The sequence below is a fragment of the Gavialis gangeticus genome, unplaced genomic scaffold (genome assembly GCF_001723915.1).
Source record: "Gavialis gangeticus isolate Ggan-Ray unplaced genomic scaffold, GavGan_comp1, whole genome shotgun sequence".
In the NCBI taxonomy this organism is placed as follows: domain Eukaryota; kingdom Metazoa; phylum Chordata; order Crocodylia; family Gavialidae; genus Gavialis; species Gavialis gangeticus.
In genome coordinates this window covers 5,549,985-5,573,339 of record NW_017729032.1, presented here as the reverse complement: position 1 = coordinate 5,573,339, position 23,355 = coordinate 5,549,985, and the positions used below count along the sequence as shown (strand labels likewise).

At 47.3% G+C, this 23,355-nt stretch overlaps 1 protein-coding gene across 5 annotated transcripts in view; it reads left to right on the top strand.

Moving 5' to 3' along the window:
* TENM4 (teneurin transmembrane protein 4) overlaps window positions 1–23,355 on the top strand; it is an 894,317-nt gene that overhangs the window by 844,659 nt on the left and 26,303 nt on the right. For all 5 annotated transcript variants that reach the window (XM_019523993.1, XM_019523990.1, XM_019523994.1 and 2 more), the window contains 3 exons: window positions 2,477–3,354; window positions 14,462–14,634; window positions 18,963–19,198. In XM_019523993.1, the coding sequence (XP_019379538.1) occupies window positions 2,477–3,354; window positions 14,462–14,634; window positions 18,963–19,198 (1,287 nt within the window). The remainder of the gene's footprint in view (window positions 1–2,476; window positions 3,355–14,461; window positions 14,635–18,962; window positions 19,199–23,355) is intronic.

Sequence of the window (23,355 nt, the reverse complement as noted above, 5' to 3'; positions counted from 1 at the left end):
TTCTTCTGCTTTCAAATGAAAAGAGCTGTTCTCCAGTACCACAGTCTCCGATGGAAAGCTACATGACAGACAAGGGTTTAAAAAAAATCAACTTGGGAGCTATCTTTTCATCATTTACAGTGGCTAGAAAGGTCTCTGCAGTCAGGCCCCCGAGGCTCTCTGGGACAAGAGGGCATGAAATATTTAGCTGCCGACGCTGACAAGAAATGGGTTTTAAGAAATTGAAAATTCCCTTGTCAGCTCCGAGTAAACCCTGCTCTTGATGCTAACTCAAGGCTGCAGTGGAGCAGTGCTTTCAAGACAATTGGAAAGTATGGAGGCATGCATTATTGAAGAGAAAACCACAGACTATAGTGTTTTACCACAGGAAGGGTTAAAGCAGGCCAGGGGCCAAGAAAAGAAAGGGATTGTGAGAACAGAGCTTAGTGTCTAGACAGGACTCAACTTGCCACATGCAGCGCTGAGATTCACGCCTCTGAAACCGGGCTGTCCGAAGTCAAAGTAGACCAACATCTCTGGCAGCTGAGAAATAAATAAGCCTAGAAAGGCTACGAACATGAGAGATCACAAATAAACCCAGTCTATAGCAGCAACATTGGACAAGTGGATCAAAAGCATGTGAGGCTCCTGTGGCTCTGCTCAGCCTCTTAGAGGGCATTGATACACGTTCCTTTTCATCCCGTGACGTGCCAAAGATCCAGTGGGTTGGAGCAGACTCGATTAATTGAGTCCGCTCCAGATGCAAGCTAATGCGCGCTACGCTGCGGCGCATGCAGTTGTAGAAGCAGCCAAATGTGCATCAGCAGCGGTGCGCTGTGATGATTAGAAATTGAAGGTGTTCTAGAAATTTAGGTTTAAATTAGAAATGAAGGTGTTTTCGTTCAAAAGCACGCCGCCGCCATTTTCCACGTGCTGACGCACATTTTGCCATTTCTGCAACTGCACTCGCTGCAGCGCCAGGCGTTTTTAAAAACCCCCGGCACTGCAGTGCAAGCATGTGTACAAATGCACACAGAGCCCCAGCAAAAGTGAATGTATTGGGCCTGAGGTTGCCGGGGTCCCTTTCACTTCCCTCTGAGCAGGCAGATGACCTGGGAAGATGGGAAAGAGGAGGTTTATTACAGAGGCAGGGTGACACCCTGAAACTGCATTGCACTGTCTGTGCCATGGTGTGTCTCATTCAACAATGCCTGAAGCAATGCAGGGTGGTATCGTTCCACTCCCAGCATACAGGCATGGTGGGGAGGGGAGGATGGGACAAAATACAACTCTACTCTGTACCTTCTGATAAGGTAACATATGATCCCTTAGGGACCATAGCAAGCCTTTCTAAATAAGTCATTCTGTGCAACCAAATGGGACTGTATAGCTATGAGACAGCTTTTAATAATGGTCATTCAACAGGCTATTTAAAAGCCTTATAAACATTCATAGACGACCAAGTACATTGTCCAGAGCTGCTCTCTGAACACAGCACTGCAGATCTCTTTCAATGCACACATGCTGTGCAAGGATTTTGGATCGTTAGCTGGCTCCTTTCAGCTCACCATTGAATCATTCCTGCATTGATGAAACATGAAATAAAACAAAATCATCACCAAATGTATTTCTATACCGTTTGGTAATGATCTGTGGTCTGGGAATGGAAAAAGGACTCCAAATCACGTTGACATTTCTGCGCTAGTCCAACTTGCTCTCAGTGCTGAGGTAAAGTCCCCTTATGTATGGCATTATTCTTGGCAAATTAAACAGTATCCTCAGTTGAAAGATGGTGCATGGTTAAAGAACAATATTGGGATCTTTGACTCTCATTTCTATTGCTGGTTCAGTTTATGCATCTCTATAATGGGTCAATACAATATCAATACCTATCTTTTATATTGAACTCAGTCTTTAATGAAGCATAATGAAAAAACCCACCTGGAAGAAGCAGGCATTTTATTTCAAACTGTGAAATTGAATTTCTTGAGAATTGCTGTTTATGTATGTTCACAGGAATAAGACCCTGAACTAAGTTTTCAAAAAAATGTTCCTAGTTCGTGTACACAGAATTTGTCATTGCAAGGCAGTAATATAGTTAATGGCACAAGCAGTTGTACACAAGCCATGCAGTATGCGCATACAATTTAATCACTTCTTCTGGAACATCTATCCTGTGCTCTCTAGAACACGAGCTATCTTTTTATTATTTGATATTATGGCTCCTAATACAGTGTAAATTAATAAGAAGTTAGTCCTTTATCCCTTTTTCAGAATTTCACCATTCACTTCTCTGTTACCCCATGCCAAACATACCCCATACCTAGATAGCACAATGATTTGGGGAGGGAGGGAGAAAGGAGTGGGTGGATGGATGGATGGATGGATGGTTGGATGGATGGGGGCTTTTAGAAGTTGGATTATTAAGGGTGACTGTAGGAATCAAATAGGAAGAACAATGTTTTTAACCATTTCTTTTTCACTGTCATGTTGTTAGGTTCGTCTAGAGTGGCCCACAGACCTGGCAGTCAACCCGATGGATAATTCCCTGTATGTCCTCGACAATAATGTTGTGTTGCAGATCTCTGAGAATCACCAAGTGCGCATTGTGGCAGGAAGGCCTATGCACTGTCAGGTCCCAGGCATTGACCACTTCCTCCTCAGCAAAGTGGCGATCCATGCCACCTTGGAATCTGCTACAGCTTTGGCTGTTTCTCATAACGGGGTCCTGTACATCGCTGAGACGGATGAGAAGAAGATCAACCGCATCCGGCAGGTCACCACCAACGGAGAAATCTCTCTTGTTGCTGGTGCGCCAAGCAGCTGCGACTGCAAGAATGACGCCAATTGTGACTGCTTCTCTGGGGATGATGGGTATGCAAAAGATGCCAAACTCAATGCCCCTTCCTCCCTGGCAGTGTGCGCAGATGGGGAGTTGTATGTTGCCGATCTTGGAAATATCCGAATCCGCTTCATTCGGAAGAACAAGCCATTCCTCAACACACAGAACCTATATGAGCTGTCCTCCCCTATAGACCAGGAGCTCTACTTGTTTGACACCAATGGTAAACACCTTTATACCCAGAGCCTGACCACAGGAGATTACCTCTACAATTTCACCTACTCGGGAGATGGAGACATAACCCTGATCACTGATAACAATGGTAACTTAGTCAATATTCGGAGGGATTCCACTGGAATGCCACTCTGGCTAGTGGTGCCAGATGGCCAGGTCTACTGGGTGACAATTGGCACCAACAGCGCACTCAAGAGTGTGACAATGCAAGGGCATGAAGTGGCCATGATGACGTACCATGGCAACTCTGGTCTTCTTGCCACCAAGAGCAATGAAAATGGATGGACAACATTTTATGAGTAAGTACCATTAGAATGATATGCCATGGGCCTCATGTTGTATTCACTGGTCTGTTTGATCCTTAAGGAATAAAATTCATTGGACGAAAGGTACTTGTTGTAGAATGGCTAGAGTAAGAAGAGAATTTTGCACCATATTAGGTCTGATAGAGAACTTGACAACAGAAGTAACAGTGGAAAATGAAACACGCTAAGCACTTAACAATCACATTTATCTCCAAAATTAGCTCTTGCACTTAATCTATGAATAAAAATATAGAGGTAAACCAAGAGGAAGAGGAAAAATACAAGTTATTTTGCGGGTATACTTACGACAGTAGTTAGTTATTTCTTGCCACCCAGTAAGATGGAAAATTTGTGAAACTTGTCTGCTCTGTGCCTCCATTCATTTCAGTGGAGCCGTATGATAGCTATAAACCCTCCATAGTTCTACATAAGGAAGTATTGTGTAGTGTCTGGAAAAGAGAAATGGGAATCTTGATTTAGGTAGGTCAGAGCAATTAGTTAGCAAGCAGATGTTAAAGGGATTAAGAACTTGCTAACTGACAGATCTCCGGCAGTATTCATTCATTTGAAATCCCCATCATAGAGGAGTGTTTCTATTGTGATTCTACCAGGATTGGATCTTAGCCTGATTCTGTTCAAAACTCACATCAGTGATCGAGATGTTAATATAAAACCATGGCTGAGAAAATTCACAGGCGGCAATTAAGATGGGTAGAGTGGTAAATAATGGGAAGTCATCTGGCAAGATCTGGATTGCCTGGTTAGCTAGACCCATTCCAACAAAACGGCAGAAAATTGTATGTGTGGGAGCAAGGAATGCAGACCACTGCCACAGGATGGAGCACCGTATCCTGCTAACACTGTGAGGCTGAAAAAGGTCTAGGGACAGTAAGAGACAATCAACTCAACCTGAGCTCCCAGCATACTGCCGTATCCAAAAGGGCTAATTTGGTTATACGGAAAAGGCAGCAATGAGTGGGATAAGGGGTGATTTTGCTAGCTTATATGGCAGCAGTGAGATGGACACTACAATGCTGCCAGTTTTCTTGTTTAAATTTTGCAAAGAAATTTGAAAAATTCGAGAGGATAAAGAAAAGAGCCACAACCATGATTCAAGGGCTGGAGAAAAAGCTTTACAGTGAGAGACTTAAAGAGCTCGGTTTCGTTTATCAAAGGGAAAGCTGAGAAGCGCCTTGATTACAGCATGCAGGTGTTTTCGTGGGCCAAAAATACCTGGTACTGAAAGGTTTTTTAATCTAATGTACAAAGACATAAAAAGGACCAAGCCAAACCTAGAAGCTAAAACCAGATAAATTCAAACCACAATATAACATGATTTTTTTAACAGTGAGGGCACTTACCCAGTTAAATAAACTAATAAAGGAAATGGTGGATTCTTTATTTATTTCTTGATATCTTTTGATTGCCAAATATAAGCTATTCATTCATCAAACGCAGAGTATTGGGCTCAGTACAGGGATAACAACTAAGTGAAATGAGAGGTGTTTATTAGTGCCTCAAGAGTACTTCTCTCAGGGCACGTTTAAATCGAGTCACAGAATCACGGAGTGGAAGGAACTTCAAGGGTTGTCTAGTGCAACACTTCACACAGACGCAGGATTCGGCATTTCTGTACAACCCCAGGCAGATCCAACCCAGCCTCCTTTTGCAGACCTCCAGAGAAGGAGATTCTGCACTTCGCCTGGGCAGCTTCTTAATATTGTCCTGCTGTTCTGGCAGCTAAGAAGTTTTACTTGCTCTAAATAAGGTTTGCTGCTGTTTAACCCCATTGCTATCCTGCTCTCTCTGGCTGGGGAGAACAGCATTTCTTCATCTTTAAGACATCTTCTTTTCAAACATTTGAAAACTGCTATATCATATCCTTTCTTCCAAACTACCCACACCTAGTTCCATCAGCTTTTCCTCACACCTGCTTTCTTCCAACCTTTTATCGTCTTTATCATTCACCTTTGGACCTTCTCCTACTTCTTTACATGCATTTCATATTGCATACAAATCCTGATACAATACTCTAGCTGAGGCTTAACCAGCACTCAGTAGAGCATTAAAGTCACCTCCTGTATCCTGCATATAATGCTGTGTTGTTCTGTTTAGCTTTCACTTAGTCCAGGGTAATTTCAGGCACAAGAGCAATTACCATGCATCAGCTTTTCCTCAGTGAGTCTCTACCCCCATTAATTCAGTTTAATTTGATTATTTGTCCATACCCTGAATGTATCATAATCCAGTTAAAGCCACTAGGAGTCTATATCTTGCCCGTGTTTTCCAACGATAAATAGATGGCAGGAAACAGCATAGCTCAGTAGGACCATGGCAATCTTCAGCCACTCACAACTGCTTCCTTTTTTTTCTTTTTGCAAGTCATTTTCTGGTATCTCTTCTTCTCCCTAAATGTTGTAAATCTGGGTTGTTAGGTCACAGTTTCCACAGGCCTGAATCAACTGAGCTGATGTGACCCTGGGATGAAGAATAGGAAACAGGATTTCTTACACCCTAGGAATAGCCCTCTCTGAGGCCTCCCAGTATGTTCCTACTGACACAGGGGAGGTGGAAGAGGGCCAAGCCATGTGATCTATTGGCCATGTCTCCCCAGAGAGCAAGGGGATAGGAGCCCTCTCCAAAGGAGAGCACATCTGCTCCAAAGCCCTTGTAGAAAGGGAGCCCTTTCTCCTAGACCAGGCTTATCCAATTTCAAAGTGGCTGGGAGCCACAGGCCCCATGACTATACACCACAGTGGCTGCATTAGTAGGGACCATGGGCCACCCAGGCTGCACACCCCACGTGCACACGGGGGGAGCCCAAGGGTTGTATGCTAAGCCCTCAAGACCTGTGGGTAGCTTGCTGGCCACCCATTAGACAGCATTGCCATAGACTGTGAGAAACCCACCTGCAGCCATCCAGCTCACTGATTGCAGTGTTGGGAGGGGAAGAATTCAACAGTTGCTGCAGAAAATGGCATCCTACGTCCCAATGAACTTCTGTGCAGGTCCAGGGCTGGATCCAGAGGGGTTGCAGGAGTGCGACCTCGCCCTCCTTTCTGGCCACATCACAGGAACAGCAGTCAGGGTCAATTTTAAGTCCCCCAAGCAGGTAATAATTCCTCCCTTCCTTTCCATGCTCTGAGGCATGTCCCCTCTGCCTGCCACTACCACTCCCGCTGTCTTGCTCAGGCTAGGACAGCAATGGGTGGGTTCTCCCTCCCTGCCTGGTCCCCCCCGGCTGTTCTCCGCCAGCCAGAGAGCAGGTGCAAAGATGGGGAACTGCCAGCACTCCCCTGGGCTGAGCCCAGTCCCTGAGCAGCCTGGCTGCAGCTGGGTAGAAATAGTTTTGGAGCTCTCCTAACTCTTGGGACAGTGGCAGGCAGGGAAGGGAAGGGGAGGGGACATGCCTCTGAGCAGGAAGTTTTCCCTGCTTTGGGGACTTGAAAAAGTCCCTGACTGCTGCTCCTGTGGCATGGTCTGCCCACCCTGGTGCGGGGGGCAGGGAGGAAGGCTGGGTGCAGGGAATGCAGCCACCCCAGTCACTGCTTCCACACCCCACTTTGCAAAATCCTTCTGTGCAAGTCTCATTTCAGAGGGCTAAATGATGTCTATATATTACTGTACCTCTGCACAGCGGTGAAGTTTGACCTCGCTACACAGGGTGTGACATTCACACAGTACAGGTCTGCTTGACCAGCAGCTGAATGAAAAATCCACCTTCATGTTGGGTTTTTGGCAGAGATAATTAATCAGAAAAGTAGTAGGCCTGGAAGCTCTTGCAAGCTAAAACTCTGGTGCCATCCATCTCCTTGATCCAAAGCAAAAGGATACGATTTATTGGGTTTTGTTTTCTTAACTTGACCTGAAAGAATGGCAACACATCTGTTTTAATAGCTTAGGAACTGTTTTTGGCTTTTTTTAAAAGAGAAACAAGAACCTTGTTAATTTTTTTTAAGAAATCAGGATTATAGTAATTATCTTGATTACCATAGCTCATTGAGATGGTATCATTGTATGTTAAATAATTTAGCTTCCCTCTAAGCCAAAGTCACAACTTTTATGCATTTAATCAATGCAAGGCTTTTTTGTTTTAGGTCTTTTGTGTGCTCAGTTAGTCTTCAAGGTAATTTTTTCAGATGCAAACCTAGTAGGTATTTGCACATCACTGAAGCCAAACCTTACAGTCAGGCTGCCCAGAAACCATGTTCACCAACAAGAGGTGATGCAGACTGGGGGTGGGAGGATAGGGTTATTGAACCAGATCTTTAGATTTCAAAAAGTGGAATGATCCCAATTTACACTATAGTGAATGGAGGCAGGGTCTTTGCAAAGGTTTCTGCTTCTGCTTTGGAAAGTGGGAAATGCTTTCTCCAAATTCACATTCACAGACAAATGTTGGTCTCAGAATTGCTTTTGTTAACCCAGCTCTTGGGTTTTTCTTTCTTGTGATCTGCGTACCGTGGTCTGATTTAATGACACAAATGATTAACTTAATGGAAGAATTTTCTGAGGGATCTCTGAACCTTTTGTCAGGAGTCCCCTGTGAAGTTTGAACAGGGGAATTCTGCTCCAACTTTGAATACTAGTCCCCAGGTAGCTGGATGCTTCTCTCAAACTACACAGTAGCAAATATAGTGGGCAAAAATAGCAGCAAAATAGCATAATTGTTGTCACTGTGCTTCTGAGTTACCTCTACTGTGCTGTGTCAAGCAGGCTGCACCTTTTGGAGTACCTATACCAAATTCAAGGAGCTGAGGCAGTGTAGCCCCAAGTGTATGCTAAAAAGCATTCCCTGAATGTGGAGCTGGGCTGGTAGGCAGCTACATCAGCTCATTCTCAGGTGGTGCATGCATAGCTCGGGTCAGCGGCTGCCTTGTAGTTCATGGCCGCACTTCCAGGCGTGGCATTGATGTAAGGTAGGCATGTTCTCCATCACAGAGTGCTGCTTGGGATCTTCTGAGCACGGTTATCTGCCCGGCAACAAAAGGCTAGAGGCTCCAAGTATAGCCTTGACTTCTCAGCCTTTGGAGCCTCCCCAAGGGCTGGTCTGTAATGGGTCAGTAATAGGTCTTATGGAGGGTAGGACTGAACAAGTCCCACCCAACCAAGCCTGCCAATGAACTGCAGAGCTGCAAAGCCATGATACTGCTTTAAATTTGCCCTTAGTGGCCTCTCTTAGACACAGGAGAGACTATATCAGCTCAAGAGAAGGTGCTGGAGCCACGTCCACAGATGTGTCATGGGCACACTTCCAGCTTTCGAGCATGGCAGGCAAATAGGACATGCTCAGTCCTGCCCTTCCCAAGACCCACCTCTGATGTGAAGCAGCCTGAAGCACGTACAGCTGTGTTCCAGATCGGTCCGACCCTTGCGTCTCAGCCCAGTTCTCATACAGGCTCAGCCTGGGCTTCTGTTTTTGCGTATGGGCCTTTACATTCCCTCCCTTATTCCAAAATAAAGATGAATGGGGATGAACAGCTGCCTCTTGAGTATGAAGCAACATGTATTTAATGTAGCCTCTTACCCAGCAATTATATTCCTGCATGCCTGTGACACTGTTAGGGAATTTCTGTGAAGCTATAAATTACAGGAACCCCAAACAGGGCACAAATCCCTTTGTCCTATCTGAGGTGTGCGTTTCTCCCCTGCTCCTTGTTCTACCTTAAATATAATACAGAGCCTCACCATTGCTCCTTTAAAACCAATGGAGCAAAATGGCAATAAGGGAAAATACCACTTTCCTACTGCCCCAGAACAAGTCTTTTGGGCATATTCTGTGTCACTGGGTACCCATTAACACAACAAAGTTAAAACCAGGGTGTTTTTAGGCTACAGACAGTCAAAAAGCCTGAGGATTGAATTGATTCAATCTTCATAGGTTAGTCTAAACTGCATCTATTGAACTGATAAGGAAGTGAACAGACATTCACTTTTGATTCCAGAAATGCAGCCACATGCCTGCAGTGGCTCAGGCCAGAAGCTGGGGGGCACTAGAGCACACCTGTCTGATAGGCTGGAGCAGGCAGCTTAGGCCAAAGCTAGCCTACCTACCCTGCAAGGGAGGTGCAAAGCATCCTGGGATGCTGGGGGACTGTGAATTAACTTGAATCTGGAATAGAGTCCTGCATCAGGTCAGGTACCCATGGATCAGGTCCAGGTGGGAACGTGAACTACTTTACATTTTGCAGATTGGGTGTGGGTCTGAAAAATAAAATTTCACATTAGACTCAGGTCGGGTAAGCCTCACCGCCAGCGGCTGACAGATGTAAAAAATCCTACACTTTACCAGAAGAAGCAGCGCAAGTGAGATCAAACAGAGAAAGCAGAATGGCCGTGAAGGAGATCAAACAAAAGATAGAGCAGGGTGTGCCACCCTGCTCTATCTTTTGTCTGATCTCCTTCGCAGCCATTGTGAACATTAACATTCTGCTTTTTCTGGTAAAACGTGGTTTTCTTTTCCAAGTCTGGCAGCAGCTGCCCCACACATGCCCAGAAAAGGCAGCGTGTTAGTTTGATCTGACTTGCCCAACATCTGTATAGATCAGGTGCTTCAGCGGGGCTTTTTTGGTGCTTTTATCAAATAGCTGACTGAATCAGCTATTACATAAAGGTGCCAAAAAGCCCTACTGAAACTCCCAATCTATACAGACGCTGTGGAGGCGGGTTGAACTAACACAATGCTGCTTCCAGGAAAGCGCAGAGTTATTTTTTGTTTTACGTCTGTCAGCAGTGCAGATCAGGTTGCAGCTTTGCCTGAAGTGGGTCAGGTCAGTCCATGGGTAAGAAGACTTGCTAATAAGGGCTGCAGGTTCAGGTCTGGTTGTATAAAATTGAGTGCGGGTCAGAAGTGGGCCTTTAAACTCAGACCCACACAGTTCTCTGATCTGGAGAGGACAGAAGTTCAATAAACTGATTTACCTAAATTAGTTGTGTCTGATACTGCATCCATCCAGGTTTATCTTAAACTGGTTTTGGCCATTTTGAAAGCAGTTTATGTGCACTGAACTTCTGTTGTATTACCGATTTGAACCAGTTTCCGATCCGATGTACTGATTTATGTGTAATTTTGGTCCCTAGGCTTAGTGTCAAAAGGACAGTGAAAGCCCATCAATCAAATCACCAAGGTTTGGGGCGGGGGGTTTTCAAAGCCTGCATATGATTTTAACAACCTAGTAAGGAATACATTTCAGCTCCTCTTTGCTGTTGGGCATTGAGGGAAGTGGCAGGTAATAACAGGGTCAGATATACACTGGTTTGGTGCGCAGGATGTTATTAAGGAGGGGCTTGCTTTCTGACATACAAGTAGCTTGCTAGGATTGTTATGGATTTTTAAATGTTGGATTTAATATCATTGCAAACACTGAGTTGGAGGAGGGCAGGTGTGGTGCTGTGCCACCTCATGTAGTTTGGGAAGCGCCTGGAGAATCTTCAGCACTAACTGTAATCTTATTAGAGTGCATTTTTCCAACGTATTTGGCTGCAAGCTCCAGAAGGCTGCTAACAGGTGAAACCACCAAGATGAGGAATCCCAGCGAATCCTTCAAGGAATTGATTTCTGAGTAGACAACACTTGTGACACTCTCTCAATTCCCAGAACCAATGATTCTGCATAACAGTAATGTGATAAATGCAAGCTCCAAGTGTTTACAAGCTAACAATTAGGCCTCATAAGCACCAAATACCATTTTAATTCTGTGCATTGAACCTTAGCTAAATAAATTTCCAGCTGGGAATTGATGGCAACAGCTTCCTTTGCCGGCCTAATAATTGTCACTGTAATTGTAAATGCCGAGTCTTTGCAGTTGGTGTGAATGGGAGGCAGCAGCTGCATTAGCAGGTGATGAATTCATTGCTCAGAGTGGCTGCTGTGTACATTCCTATGCTTCAGTGTTTCTTTAATTCGGGTGCTTCTGGAGCTTTTGGAGAACACAGAAGTCTTAGGCTGGGATGCAAACGGGGCCACCTCTAAATCCTTAGACTGTGGAAACAGGCCTATGCAGCTTAGCTGTGAAATGAGTTGACTAGGGGAGATTTATCTTACTACAAATACCAGGACGCACCTGCAGCTACATGAAAGCCAGTCACCTGGCCTTCGTCTCCAAGCCAGGGATCTGTCAGAGAAATGCCTTTGTGAAGGCTGGAAGCAGAGGTGAAGGGAGATGAAACATTCCTGTCAATCACTTTGCCTTGTTAAAGCCTATTATCCATTCAGAAATGCAGAGGCCTTAAAGTCAGAGGGGCCCAGGGGGTTGGGGGTGTATAATAAACAGCATCATGTATGTGCCGTACCTTCTAATCCAAGCCAAAAGGGCAAAAATGCTCCCATCATATACAAAATATGCAGTGAGCAAGGAGGAAAAGAAATGCATGCCGTGAGGGGAGCACGCAGCACGCGAAGGAGAATTTCAGCACCCACTCCCGTGGGTCACGAGCCTCCCTCCCTGCATCATCATCCAGCACGAAAGGGCTTCTTTTTGGGACATGAATTTTGTTACACTTCATCCGCTGCTAATTAAAAATCATAATCAAAATGTTAATGGTGCAGTTATGCTACCTTCTCACATCCCCTCCCCTGTAGGATGTGACCTTTTAGCAGCTGTGACTAGGTGAGATATCACCTCTGGAGTAAAGTGCTTAGGAGTGCCCTACCTGCCTCACTTTCTAATGCAGATGGGATAGAAGAGAAACAGGCTTGTTGCATGCATAAAAAGGCAGATGTTTTGAGCTACCCGCAGTCCCAAATTCCACTCCTTGCTCGTAGGTAGAATTCAGCCACGTTGCTGCCCAGTCTTGTTAAACTCTGCATGTGACATATTATGCAAATTGTGTTTATTTTCTTTCTTTGATTTAAATAATAAAAAGCTCTAGGCACCCCGTTCCACCCATATGGTTGCTATATATGCATTATTTGCATAGGCACAGGTTATTTGCATATTTGCAAATCATTCTTCCCCAAGCAGCGGCAGGGCCAGGAGATGAAGCTGCACAGAGCTTGGCAGCTGTTGCCATGTTAGGTGACAGGAGAGGGGATGTGAAGGACTGCTAGCATGCATACGTGGGCAAGTGCCAGGGGGTGTTTGAGGCGTGCCGACGCGGGGAGGTTGGGTAATGTAGGGGGTCGGGTCGGTGCTAGAAGGTGTCTCAGGGCACTGGATAGATGTAGGGGTGCTTGGGTGAGTTGGGAGTTGATAGTAGAGGGACTGACGTGGGGACTTTATGGATGTGTTGGGAAGAAAGCAGGTGTCTGGAAGGATGGTTTGGGGTGCCAGGGGAAGCTGTGCCCTACGAAGTTGGCTGTTTGCTCAGAGGTGATAACTGAGGGACTGAGACCCTTTTTTTGGAGCATGGAAGTAGACATAAATTGTGTATAGTCCTTGTGCTGCCTCCCTGCACAGAGCTGAATGTCATTCACTTCAGATGAATCACAGACTAGTGACTCAGGACTTAAAATGAACCAGGAGTCACTTGTCTATCACACATACACGCACTCTCTCTCTCATTTATCCATGGCCCTGATTCTGATCTCTCTCACGTTACCTTTACACCAGCAGACCTCCTCCAACTTCAGTTGTGTTACACTTGGCTGGGGCCAGCATAAGAAAAGGATCAGGATGTAGCTGAGAAGCATCACATGTTTTTTTTCTGTGCATTTTTTCTTTGCACCATCCTTGCCCTGAGCTTGTTAAGCCTGCCAAGGCTGAGCTGTCAAGTTCAGATACCGACATCCTAACAACTGGGGGGTTGGGATAGGAACCCTCTTCACTCTTTAGGTTACACAAACAGCAATACGGATGTCACTTAGAGAAAGCGTGCGTGCTAATGTGTGTGCTTGGGATAGCATGACCATTGCCATGTCCCTCAGTTGTCATACTCTGGGTCTCTCCTCAGAGGTCCTGCTCGTCAACCTCTTATCATTCTTGGCATTTGCTACATCTTCCTAAAAGCACAGTGCCCAAAACTGAGCACAGGTCCGCAGCTGAGGCCCCAGCATGTGCCTCCAATGTTGTACATTCAGCACTTCCCAGAACAGCATTTGCTCTTGAGCGCCTGGCAGGCAGGACTTGCAATGGCTTGACTTTCACCCGTGGGTAGGTATTGGTAGCAGAGGTAGACAGGATTGCTTTTATACCTGTTTCTCCTTGTCAGCCTACAGGGCCCTGTGACTGGTATCTTGTCAGTCGGCCCACGGGCCCTGGGGAGTTGCACCCCAGTGGCTTCCTACCACGCCTCACTCTGGTTTTCATTTTGGGAAGCTGTCCTTACCCTGAGCTCATTCTCCCTGCTAGAGCCATGCTTTGAACATGTCCAGGGCACTGGGAGCCATTGCTAGGCGGGGAGATGCATGTTCAGCATGAGAGCACCCATGTGAGCGCTGCTCGGGGAAGTTCCAGCCGCAGGGCGTCTGCGTCTCCTTTTTACTGATAAAACAAACCCCTACCTCATTAGGCGGTCAATGGCCTGTGCAGAAAGAGCTGTTCTCAGCCTGCTTCCTCGTGTTCCCATCGCAGCAATCACCCTGGCCAGCACCTCTCACGAGAGACAGTCAAGGAGTGACGAGAGAGAGGCCACGTTCTCACCCGCTCAGATTGGCCCTGCCAGATAAGGACTGGGGCACAGGATGGGGCGATGTTAAGCAAGGGTCCCGGGGCCTTCGTTCCCTGGGACAGTTAGTCCGGCTCCTCTCTCCAACCCTCGCGTTCACTTTTAAAAGAAGGAAGCAAAATAATCCAAGTCCCAGAGTACGAAGAGCCAGGAGCACAACCCAGGGAAAGAGCAGACCCTGGCATTACAAAAGCCCTTCTGTTCAGCTGAGACAGACTCATTTAAGCCAATCTGAAGGCAGAACAGGGAATGTACCATAAATCAGGAGCAGGGTACATATATATTAATATATAGGCTTGATTACAAGCATTGTGCCAAATCTGCTCCTCTCCACAGGACACAGCTCCCTACTCAGATGGTCCTGAGAAACCCCAGTCAAGGGCATTGCCTGGGTAGGGGCTTGGGAGGTCAGGATGTGGCCTGTTCTTCATAGGGCAGCATGTACGCTCCACTGCTCAGGCCACGCTGTTGATCATGCCGTGTTCCTCCCTTCCAGGTACGACAGCTTTGGGCGCCTCACCAACGTGACGTTCCCTACAGGCCAAGTCAGCAGCTTCCGCAGCGATACCGACAGCTCCGTGCACGTCCAGGTCGAGACATCCAGCAAGGACGATGTGACTATAACAACCAATCTGTCCGCCTCGGGTGCCTTCTACACCCTCCTGCAAGGTGAGCTCCCAAACTGCTCCCCTGGTTGCACGGCACGTGCAGGTTTAAGGACCAGGGAACGGGCCTTGTCTTGACCATTCCTGTGCCAGAAACCCCTTGGTGTCCCAGCGCCTTGTAACTCTCCCCATGCTGATACACACGCACTCATGCCTACTCAGCATGGCAAGCAGCTCACAAGTCCCTCCGGACCTGTTTTCCACTCTCAGTGTAGTACTTAGCTGCCCGTTCCTCTCACGGTGCGATATTTCAGCAATGTTCCCATTGTTGTCATAACAAAGGGGCTGCTAAATCTAAGTCCTCTTCCAGCTGACCATGTTACTCCAGCCTTTTAATGCCTTCCAGCTTCAAAACTTAGTGCCCCATTGGAATGGACTTCAGGCTGAGGGTAGGAGACCATCTTTTTTTTGTTCACTGATCTCTCAGATGCATGCTAAGCATCCCCTGGTCGAGAGCTGATAGACCAAACCAGCCCAGAGGCTCCCACACAAGCTAGGAGGGCAGGAAGAAAAAAGAAATGTGGGACAGGGTTGCACATACAAGGTAGCACAGCAGGTTCTGCACATGTAGGGCCAGACATGGGGCTGTTATAAGACAGTGCAGTTCTGCCAACTTTGGTGGCAGGAGATAGACAGGGTAAGAGGATTAAGAAAGTGGGAGGTGATGGGGTGAGAAGATAGAAAGAGAGTAGGTGAAAGGGGAGGAGGCAGAGAAGCACCGGGGTAGGGAGCTGCAACTGGGGTGGAAGTAACCGTGTGGGAGTCAGTTGTGATTCCCTGAGCCCAGTTGCCTGAAGTTTCAGGATGCTCCCCAGGGGCTGGGGTTGTGCTCAGTCCTGCTCCCAAGGGCCTGGAGAAACAAGGCAAAGACTGGCAAGACCTCTGCAATCCCCATTCCTTGCTAGAACTAAGAGGAGGTACCAGTGGGCCCTGGCTCTCCCCTGCACTCTGCTGACTTACGCTCTTTGCTCAATGAGTTGTAGTCACGCTCTTTTGTGATCAAACAGCCTTAGCTGGAAAGAAATGACCCAGTGAGACCAGTCCACCCATCTGCATTGTTTTTTTAAAAACCACATCTCTGGGAGAGTCATTTATTTTTGGTTTCAGATCAGAAGTTTGCAGTGCCCTATGTGCTGCATTCCCTACAGGCTGGAAAGCTATTTCAGTATCACAAGACCCTTCGTTGCCCTGGGACATACGGTGGAGTAACATGACACAAACCAAACCCAACCCTAGCCAAACCATCCCAAATCCACTGACCTTAAGATGTCTGGCAAATACTCAGACCTGAAGCTGGCTTCAGCCCCAGAGCCTAATTAAGCATTAGAAGCTCCAGTTGGGGGTTTTCAGTGAAATAAATGGCTATGATTTGGTTTATGCCTTCAGGGGTGCAGGGATGGGTGCATAATGGTGTCACAGTCAATCATTTCCAAGCTCCCCAAGAAAGGGCATCATTATCATGAGGACGCAGGATTACTAAAGGCTTCCCCACTTTAATATTTTGAAGTTAGAGAATGTTTTCATGGTGGGGAAGGGCAATGAATGGCTTGTAATGGACGGGGACATGAATGGTTCCCTAAAAAAAATACATTTCCTGACACTTGAGCTTTCTGACAGACTCCTGAAAGGTGTGAGCGGAACCAGTGGGAATGAAACTCCATGGCCATGTTCCCCAGGGTCTCCTAAAAAGAGGCTACGGTTCACAGCACAGCCAAACGGCCTCATTTGCAAGAGCAGCAAATGCCACTCCCAGACAAATCCAAGACGTTTCAACTGAGGAACATGTACATTATGTGTTGCTCCGGTAGATGGTCATGCTCATGACTTTCTCATGACTTTTATGACCATTTTGCCCTCCTGGTGAGAGCACGCATTTCCAAGAGCAGCAAAGACTGCCGAGCGTGGAAGTTGGCTGGCACAGAGCTTCCTCACGAGCTCCAAATCTTGGCCAACTCTGACAAATAGTTCGTGAACCTTTCAGAAAACCCGGATGGAGCTACACGTGATGTGGGTTGGAGTCGGTGTGAAACTGAGCGGCATGATGCCTCCTACCCAAACCTCAGAAATGCACAGGATAAGAGCCTTGGAGGTATCCGGCTCCTGTGGTCTTCATTGGAAGTTACGGCCCAGATGCTCGGAGGTGCTCAGTCACTGCTCTAGACAGGAGTCCAGCACCTAGCCCCGTGGCAGCCTGCCACAGAGTGGAAAACCAAGCCTGGAGGTTGAGGCTCAAGCCCCCTGTATAATGAAAGGCAAATAAGGTGCCTGAAGTAGGGAACCACACAAACCAACTGAGCTTGGACCTGCCCAGCTAGCCAAGGCCGGGGAGCACAGAAAAGGAGCAGGCCTTAGATCACCTCATCTGTCATCTCTGCATGTTGGTTGGTGCATATCTCTGGCAAGACAGGTGCCCCCTGCATTTGGGCTTGTCAGATACAAAACTTCATCTGGCACCTAACCCAGCTCAGAGAGCAAAAAAGGGCTTGAAATAGTCGATAGCCAGCTGGCTAGGGCACTCACTGTGTATGCAGATTCAAAGCCCAGCTTTGTCTAACTTGGAAGAGGGACTTGAACCCCCATCACATGTGAATGCTTTAACCACCATACTATTTGCTGTGCCATGGTGTGTCCATCTCTTTTTGGAGCTAATCCACTTTGAATAAATAGTTATTTATTGGGTCTATATTGGGCTGTAACCTGAGTTATGGGAAATAACTTGACAGCAGAGTGCCTGAATGTCTTCACAGACAGTCTCCCTTCAGAGCATCCTGTAACAGGCTTCTCCCTAATCCTCACCCGCACTGTCTAGGTGCAAGGTGAGAGAGAGGTGCCTTACGTGTGAGGACAGCAAAGCGAGGCATGTCGCCATTGAGCTAAACCTGTTCAATGAGTTTCCGGGCAAGGACCAGCAGCCAGCTCCCTGACGGTCCCCCTTCTTCATTGCACCTCCAAATCAAGCTTTGAGTGTTTGTGGTCTTGATCAAGATCCCATTAAAATCAATGGAAAGGGTCTTCAGTGGGCTTTGGCTGCACATGCAAAGGGCTTTAGATCTACTGTCATGGGTCTTTGCTGCAGGCTGATATGCACTAGTGATTTCCAGTGTTCCTGCTGCAATGGCTCAAGCTATCACTTAATCATTTGCTAGATGCTGTCCTGGCTGAGATCAATGGGAAGCCTCTGACCCACTATGGCAGGAGCAGGGACACAGGTTTATAATGAATGAGACCAGCCAAAGTCAGGTGCCCTCTCCTTTCCTATTGTGGCAAGTGGTGCCATTTGCCAGTCTCGCCTGCGGAGATTATTTTGTCCTGACTTTGTTCCCTGCTTCCCCCACACACCCTTCCAACTGTGGGAGAACAGCTCATGAACCTGTGTGACTTGCCTCCAAACAGAAAAACCATTGTCATGAATTTTTCAAGGCAGTTTTTATTCATGATTGGGTATTTATGGCAGCTGGGAAGACAGGAAGGGTAATGTTCCCCCACCTGCAAGGAGCTGCAGAGCAGGCAGTGTCTGCATAGTGCATTTATAAAATCCTCCCCACACTGAGCAAGGCCCATGGCCTTCTACACAGAATTGGAAAATGGTCATTTCAGTCGATGGAGTCTCTCCCTGATTGTCCTGTTTGTAGAGCAAGGAGCAGAGTGCTGCCTTTCTCCCTCTGCCCCCACCCCAGAGCTGATGGAGTTTGACCCATGGACTCTGTAGGTCTCTTCAGGTCTCTGCAGATCTCTTGGGACCCATCCCCACAAAAGCCCTGTATCTCTGGGCCCTCACCCCCTGTGGCAACAAGAGCTCTGTTGGTGCCTAAGAAGTCTTTCTTTGGATGAAAGAGAATGACCCTCATCTTTGGAAAAACCAGTTAGCAGTAATCTTCAGTAAGAATCTCCACCGCTTGAGATGGAGAACATGGCTGGAGGGAGCATTTGCTTCCACTTGCACACATATGTGACATGCACACTCTTCAATTGAGTTAGCTCTCCCGATTCTCAGTAGCAAAAGCTCACCCGCTACACGAGTCACGAGTACGAAGCAGGCATTTTCCTCCTGGACCTGGGGTCAGTTCCAGGGGGAAACGTGAACACATTTCTGGGTGCATCAGGAGCATCGTTTAGTCCACATGCCTGGGAATTTTTCTCTAAGTGCATGAGGGCCCGGAAAGGAAATTCCCTCTGAACCAACCTGACCTGTTGTCACATTAACAATGGACAGTAAGTGCGTTCGGTTTGCGATGATCCAAAATGGTGTTGCTAGCTCAGGTGAGGAAGCGAATTAAATACGGGTTGACACCTTCAGTCTTTCATCGGAGCCCATCTCTCCCTTTCCTCCAGACCAAGTCCGCAACAGCTACTACATCGGTGCTGACGGTTCTCTGCGGCTGATGCTTGCTAATGGCATGGAGGTGGCACTGCAGACCGAGCCCCACCTCCTGGCTGGCACGGTGAACCCAACAGTGGGGAAGAGGAACGTGACTCTGCCCATCGATAACGGCCTCAATCTGGTTGAGTGGAGGCAGCGGAAGGAGCAAGCCAGAGGGCAGGTCACTGTCTTTGGGCGCAGGCTGCGGGTGAGTCTCTCATGTGTGATGTTGGATTTTAATTGGCAGTCAGATCCAGCAGGGAGGGCACTGCTGGTTCACTGTAGTGTTAGGAGAGCTGCACGCTTAGACTGGTCATAACAAGCTTAATGTTCAAATCCAGCACATCAGATACTTAAGTTAGAAACAGGCACAAAAATCTACACGTGCATTCCCAATTGCAGCCAGCGCTTTGCTTGCATGTAAGCTTGGACCCCGTCACTCTTAATTCAGCGTACAGGCTCTGAAACACTTCTAAATGCATTCGAGTCACCAATCGGGCAGCACAGTGAGAAACATCTCTAGGTAGACTGCCCTGCCCATCTCAGTCCCACAGGCTGAACCACGCTCTCTCTCCTCTGGGAACGCACAGTCGATTTTGCACTTGTGACTGGCATGCCTGGAACGTACAGTTGCCACATGACAATGCTTTCTGCCAACTTGTCTGTGCTTTTGAAAGGTCTAGCCCAATAAGCCAGTAATTACAATAATATTCCAACTTGCATGGTCTCAGCATCCATAAATTCAAGCTGCCATTCCTTGAACCAAGGGCTGTGCGTGGCTCACAGGAAGCAAGATGCACCTGGCAAGATCCAGCCCCCTGAGACTGGTGCTTCAAGTGGAGTTTAATGTCACTGGAGAGAGAGGATTCAGCAGTTCTTTCCATGCACTAAAGCTGGACAGTCAATATGAATAAGCCCAGTTTCAGAATATGCATTTCCTGATCTCTGCTTCTAATCATCATTTGTTTTTTGCAGTATGTCCCCTGCACCATTTCTCCTCTTTCCACCTACACTCACACTTGCATGACATGTTTCACATTCTCCCCGCCTGTCTGAGTTGCATTTGATCTCCTTCTCCAGCGTAGGCCATATCATGAAGCACCCGTACTTTTCACTTGCTTTTTCTATCACAAATGGAAACCGGTGCTAACAGAACTCAGTGGTCCATGCTTTTCATTTCCCCTGTTTATCAAGGAATAAAACCCATTGCCAACAGAAGCCAGTGGGAGCCGGGTTACATGTGTCGGAAGCCCTCCTTGGAAGCTGCTTTATGCATGTGGATCAGCTGGCTCAAATATTCTTATTTTTCCATTTAATAACCAATAAAATTGAGACACGAGTCTGGCGTAGAGGGAGAGGAGCCTGTGAAACCTGCAGCTGTGTCAGAGCAACGTGGTGCTCAAAGCAGTTTCCGCCCATTTAGCTGCAGCTCAGCTGGCCTTGGCAGTATTATTTTCTCAGACCTTCACATTGGAATGGGTTTTTATTGTGTACTTTTGAGCATTTGGAAAATCACTTTATAGGTCTGTTTCCAAGCTGTTGATCTGTGTTTCTGTCACTCTGTTGAGGTTGACTCATGCTCATAGCCTGGTAGGGCCCAGTAAGCAGCCAGGTATATGGCATTATTCAAAGATGAAGCTGTGAGTGGCTCCATGCTGGGGATGCAGCACAGTTGAGAGTGTACAAAGCATTTTCACCTGCCTCCACACACCGGTGCAAGCTGCGTCCACACCCTCATGGCGCCATCCACGGTTGCTAATTACCTCCCAGATGGTATCAAGTACCTTTACTTGGCATCATTATAGATCTGTAGTTGTCTCTCTTCCTATATCATAAAAGGCAGAAGGACCCTCCTTTCCCTGGTCAGTGAAAAGCTTGAGGGAAGCTTTAGTTTAACACATGATTGAGAGAGATAATTCAGAGCCCAATGAATATTATCCACTCTATGCGAATGTCCCTAAAAATATACACTTTCCCCCCACCACAACTCTGCTAATAGCTATTTGCTGAAAGGCAGCAAAACCAATCTAGTTCTGCTATACTAAGGAGGCAAAGCATAAAGAGAGCATCTGAAGAGGTTCAGATGTTCGGCCTGCAGCTCCAAACAGCTCAGTTCACAGGAACAGGTCTCAGGAGTGGAGGAAAGGATGTGGTGAATGGATTCTTGGAAAAATAAAGCAAACACAAACCTAACATGCTGTCTGTCACCGTCATACCAATTGCACTGCTTTGTACAGTCTTTTCCTTTCCTCTGCCCATGGTCTGTCCTGTCTATTTAGCCTATACATTCTTGGCAGCACCAATGGACTAGTACCATCTGTACATCAAGTCTGCTTGGACCTCTCCTGACCTTGAGGCCCACAAGAGCCCAAGCCTGGACGTCTTTCACAAGCATTGCAAGACCTTTCTATTTGGGCAGGCATTTAGCAAACAAAGCTAGGCCGAGATGCTGTTCAGTGCAGGGGGCCTCTGTCTTTTATGATATAGGAATAGCAACAACTACAGAGCTATAATGATGCCAAGTAAAGGTACTTGATACCACTGGATGGCAGATCTACAGCTTATGTACCAGATTTGGCAAATGGAGCCATTTGATTCAGCCCCCGCACATAGGACTATGGTGGCATTCAGCAGCAGGGAGCTTTGGCAGCAGTCACTTTGCTCAGTGCTGTAGCAAGTGGGGGGAGAACAGGGCGACTGCCCTGGGCGCCAAAGCAAAGGGGCACCAACAAGCACTGCCCAGCCGAGGTGGGGCACAGGACAGAGTCATAAGCGGCTTTTGGGGGTAGGGGGCATGGGGACACAGGGATGGTGGCTCACACTGCTGCGTGCACTCCCAGGAAAGTATGGGGGGGCATGTGACCCACCCAGATCTGTACACAAGACGGATCTGTACAGTCTGCACTGATTTTGCTGTGCCAGTGTGGCAAGAAGCACCAGCTGTAGGTGCTGTCCCTGTGACAACAGGGGCACAGCAATGGTGGTGACTGGGTCCTTCCACCCACCCACCTCTGACCCAGACTGGGTCACTGTGGCGCTCAGTCTGAAAGGCTTGTTGCCTGCTGGTTTAGTGGGTCTCTGTTTCATTTTGAATTTCTAGTTGCCCTTTTATGCTCTTCTGTTTTCCTGTTCTGAGCCACCCTGAGCCTTTGTTGTGAATGGCAGCATATAAATTGCATAAATAAATAACCCTCTGCGCTGAGCAGAGTGGAGCTCCATTCTTAGCTGCTTCATAGGCCTTCCCATAGCAAATGCAATACAGCAGTAACTTAGAAAAAATAATAAATAAGACACATGCAAGGAATAATTCCAGGGTAGCAGAGAGGGGGTTTTATTCTGCAGGCTTCGTGGTGCAACAGGAGCTACCGGGTACCTGACACATTTACTATGGAGTTAATCCATATTTCACTTGGCCTTGCAGGCGAAGTGGAGGAAGCACACCCCATAAGTTCAAATAAAGTGAGGAGTAATGATATACCAGCAAAAGCTACAGCAGGGCACCTGCAGTATGTCAGCTCCCCAAGACAGTTTCATCCTTTTTCTTAATGCAGACTTTCTCCTCTGCCATCTCGTGGCCAAATGCTGTAACAGCCCCTTCTGCAGACAGCTCCATGTATCCTTTCCTTACTTCGGAGTAGCCATACTTCAGAGTAAGATCTGGGGCAAATGACTCCATGACAATCGTGTTGTGTATGTGTGCCGCCAGAGCAGCTGTGCTATCTCCCTACAGGGACTTCCATTCAGAATGAAGAGCTGAGGGAGCTCTGCTTGGGGCTTGTACATTCAGGCCCCACACTGGAGGCAGGATTTGGCTCTTAACCTGTGTTAATTTACAGCCTGGCTGAGCTGGGGTTGGGTTACAGTGTTTGTCATCTGTCTCCATGGTGCCAGTTTTGCTGACTGGGCTCTTTTGTGCTTCATCAGTCAGCAGCACCGTGCGGCAGCCTGTTCACTCTGCATCCCCTACACGGACCCCGCAAAAGCTTCTAATTGGCCCTATCAGCATGGCAGATTGATAGCATTATTGGTTGGCTGGCTGCAAATTCACCGCTGCCAGTAACAAATGGCTGTGCGCAGGCTCCGTCCAAAATTAGCCTCTTAGCTAGAACACTGCTCCTGATAATAGAACTCATTTTTTTTTATGAGCGTGAACTTTTTAATAAAGAAGGATGTAAAATAATCTCTGGCTGAGGAAAACGCAAAGCAGCAGACCGAGACAGGGTTGTTTGCTCGGCCTGTTTTATTTAACCAGAGATCGACCCAGTGGGATGAGTTGTGTTCCCCCTCCCAGCCCCCAATCCTGGTAGTAAGACAGCAGCAGCAATGGCATCCCTTGTCACAACAATGAACCCCAGCCGGCCGAAC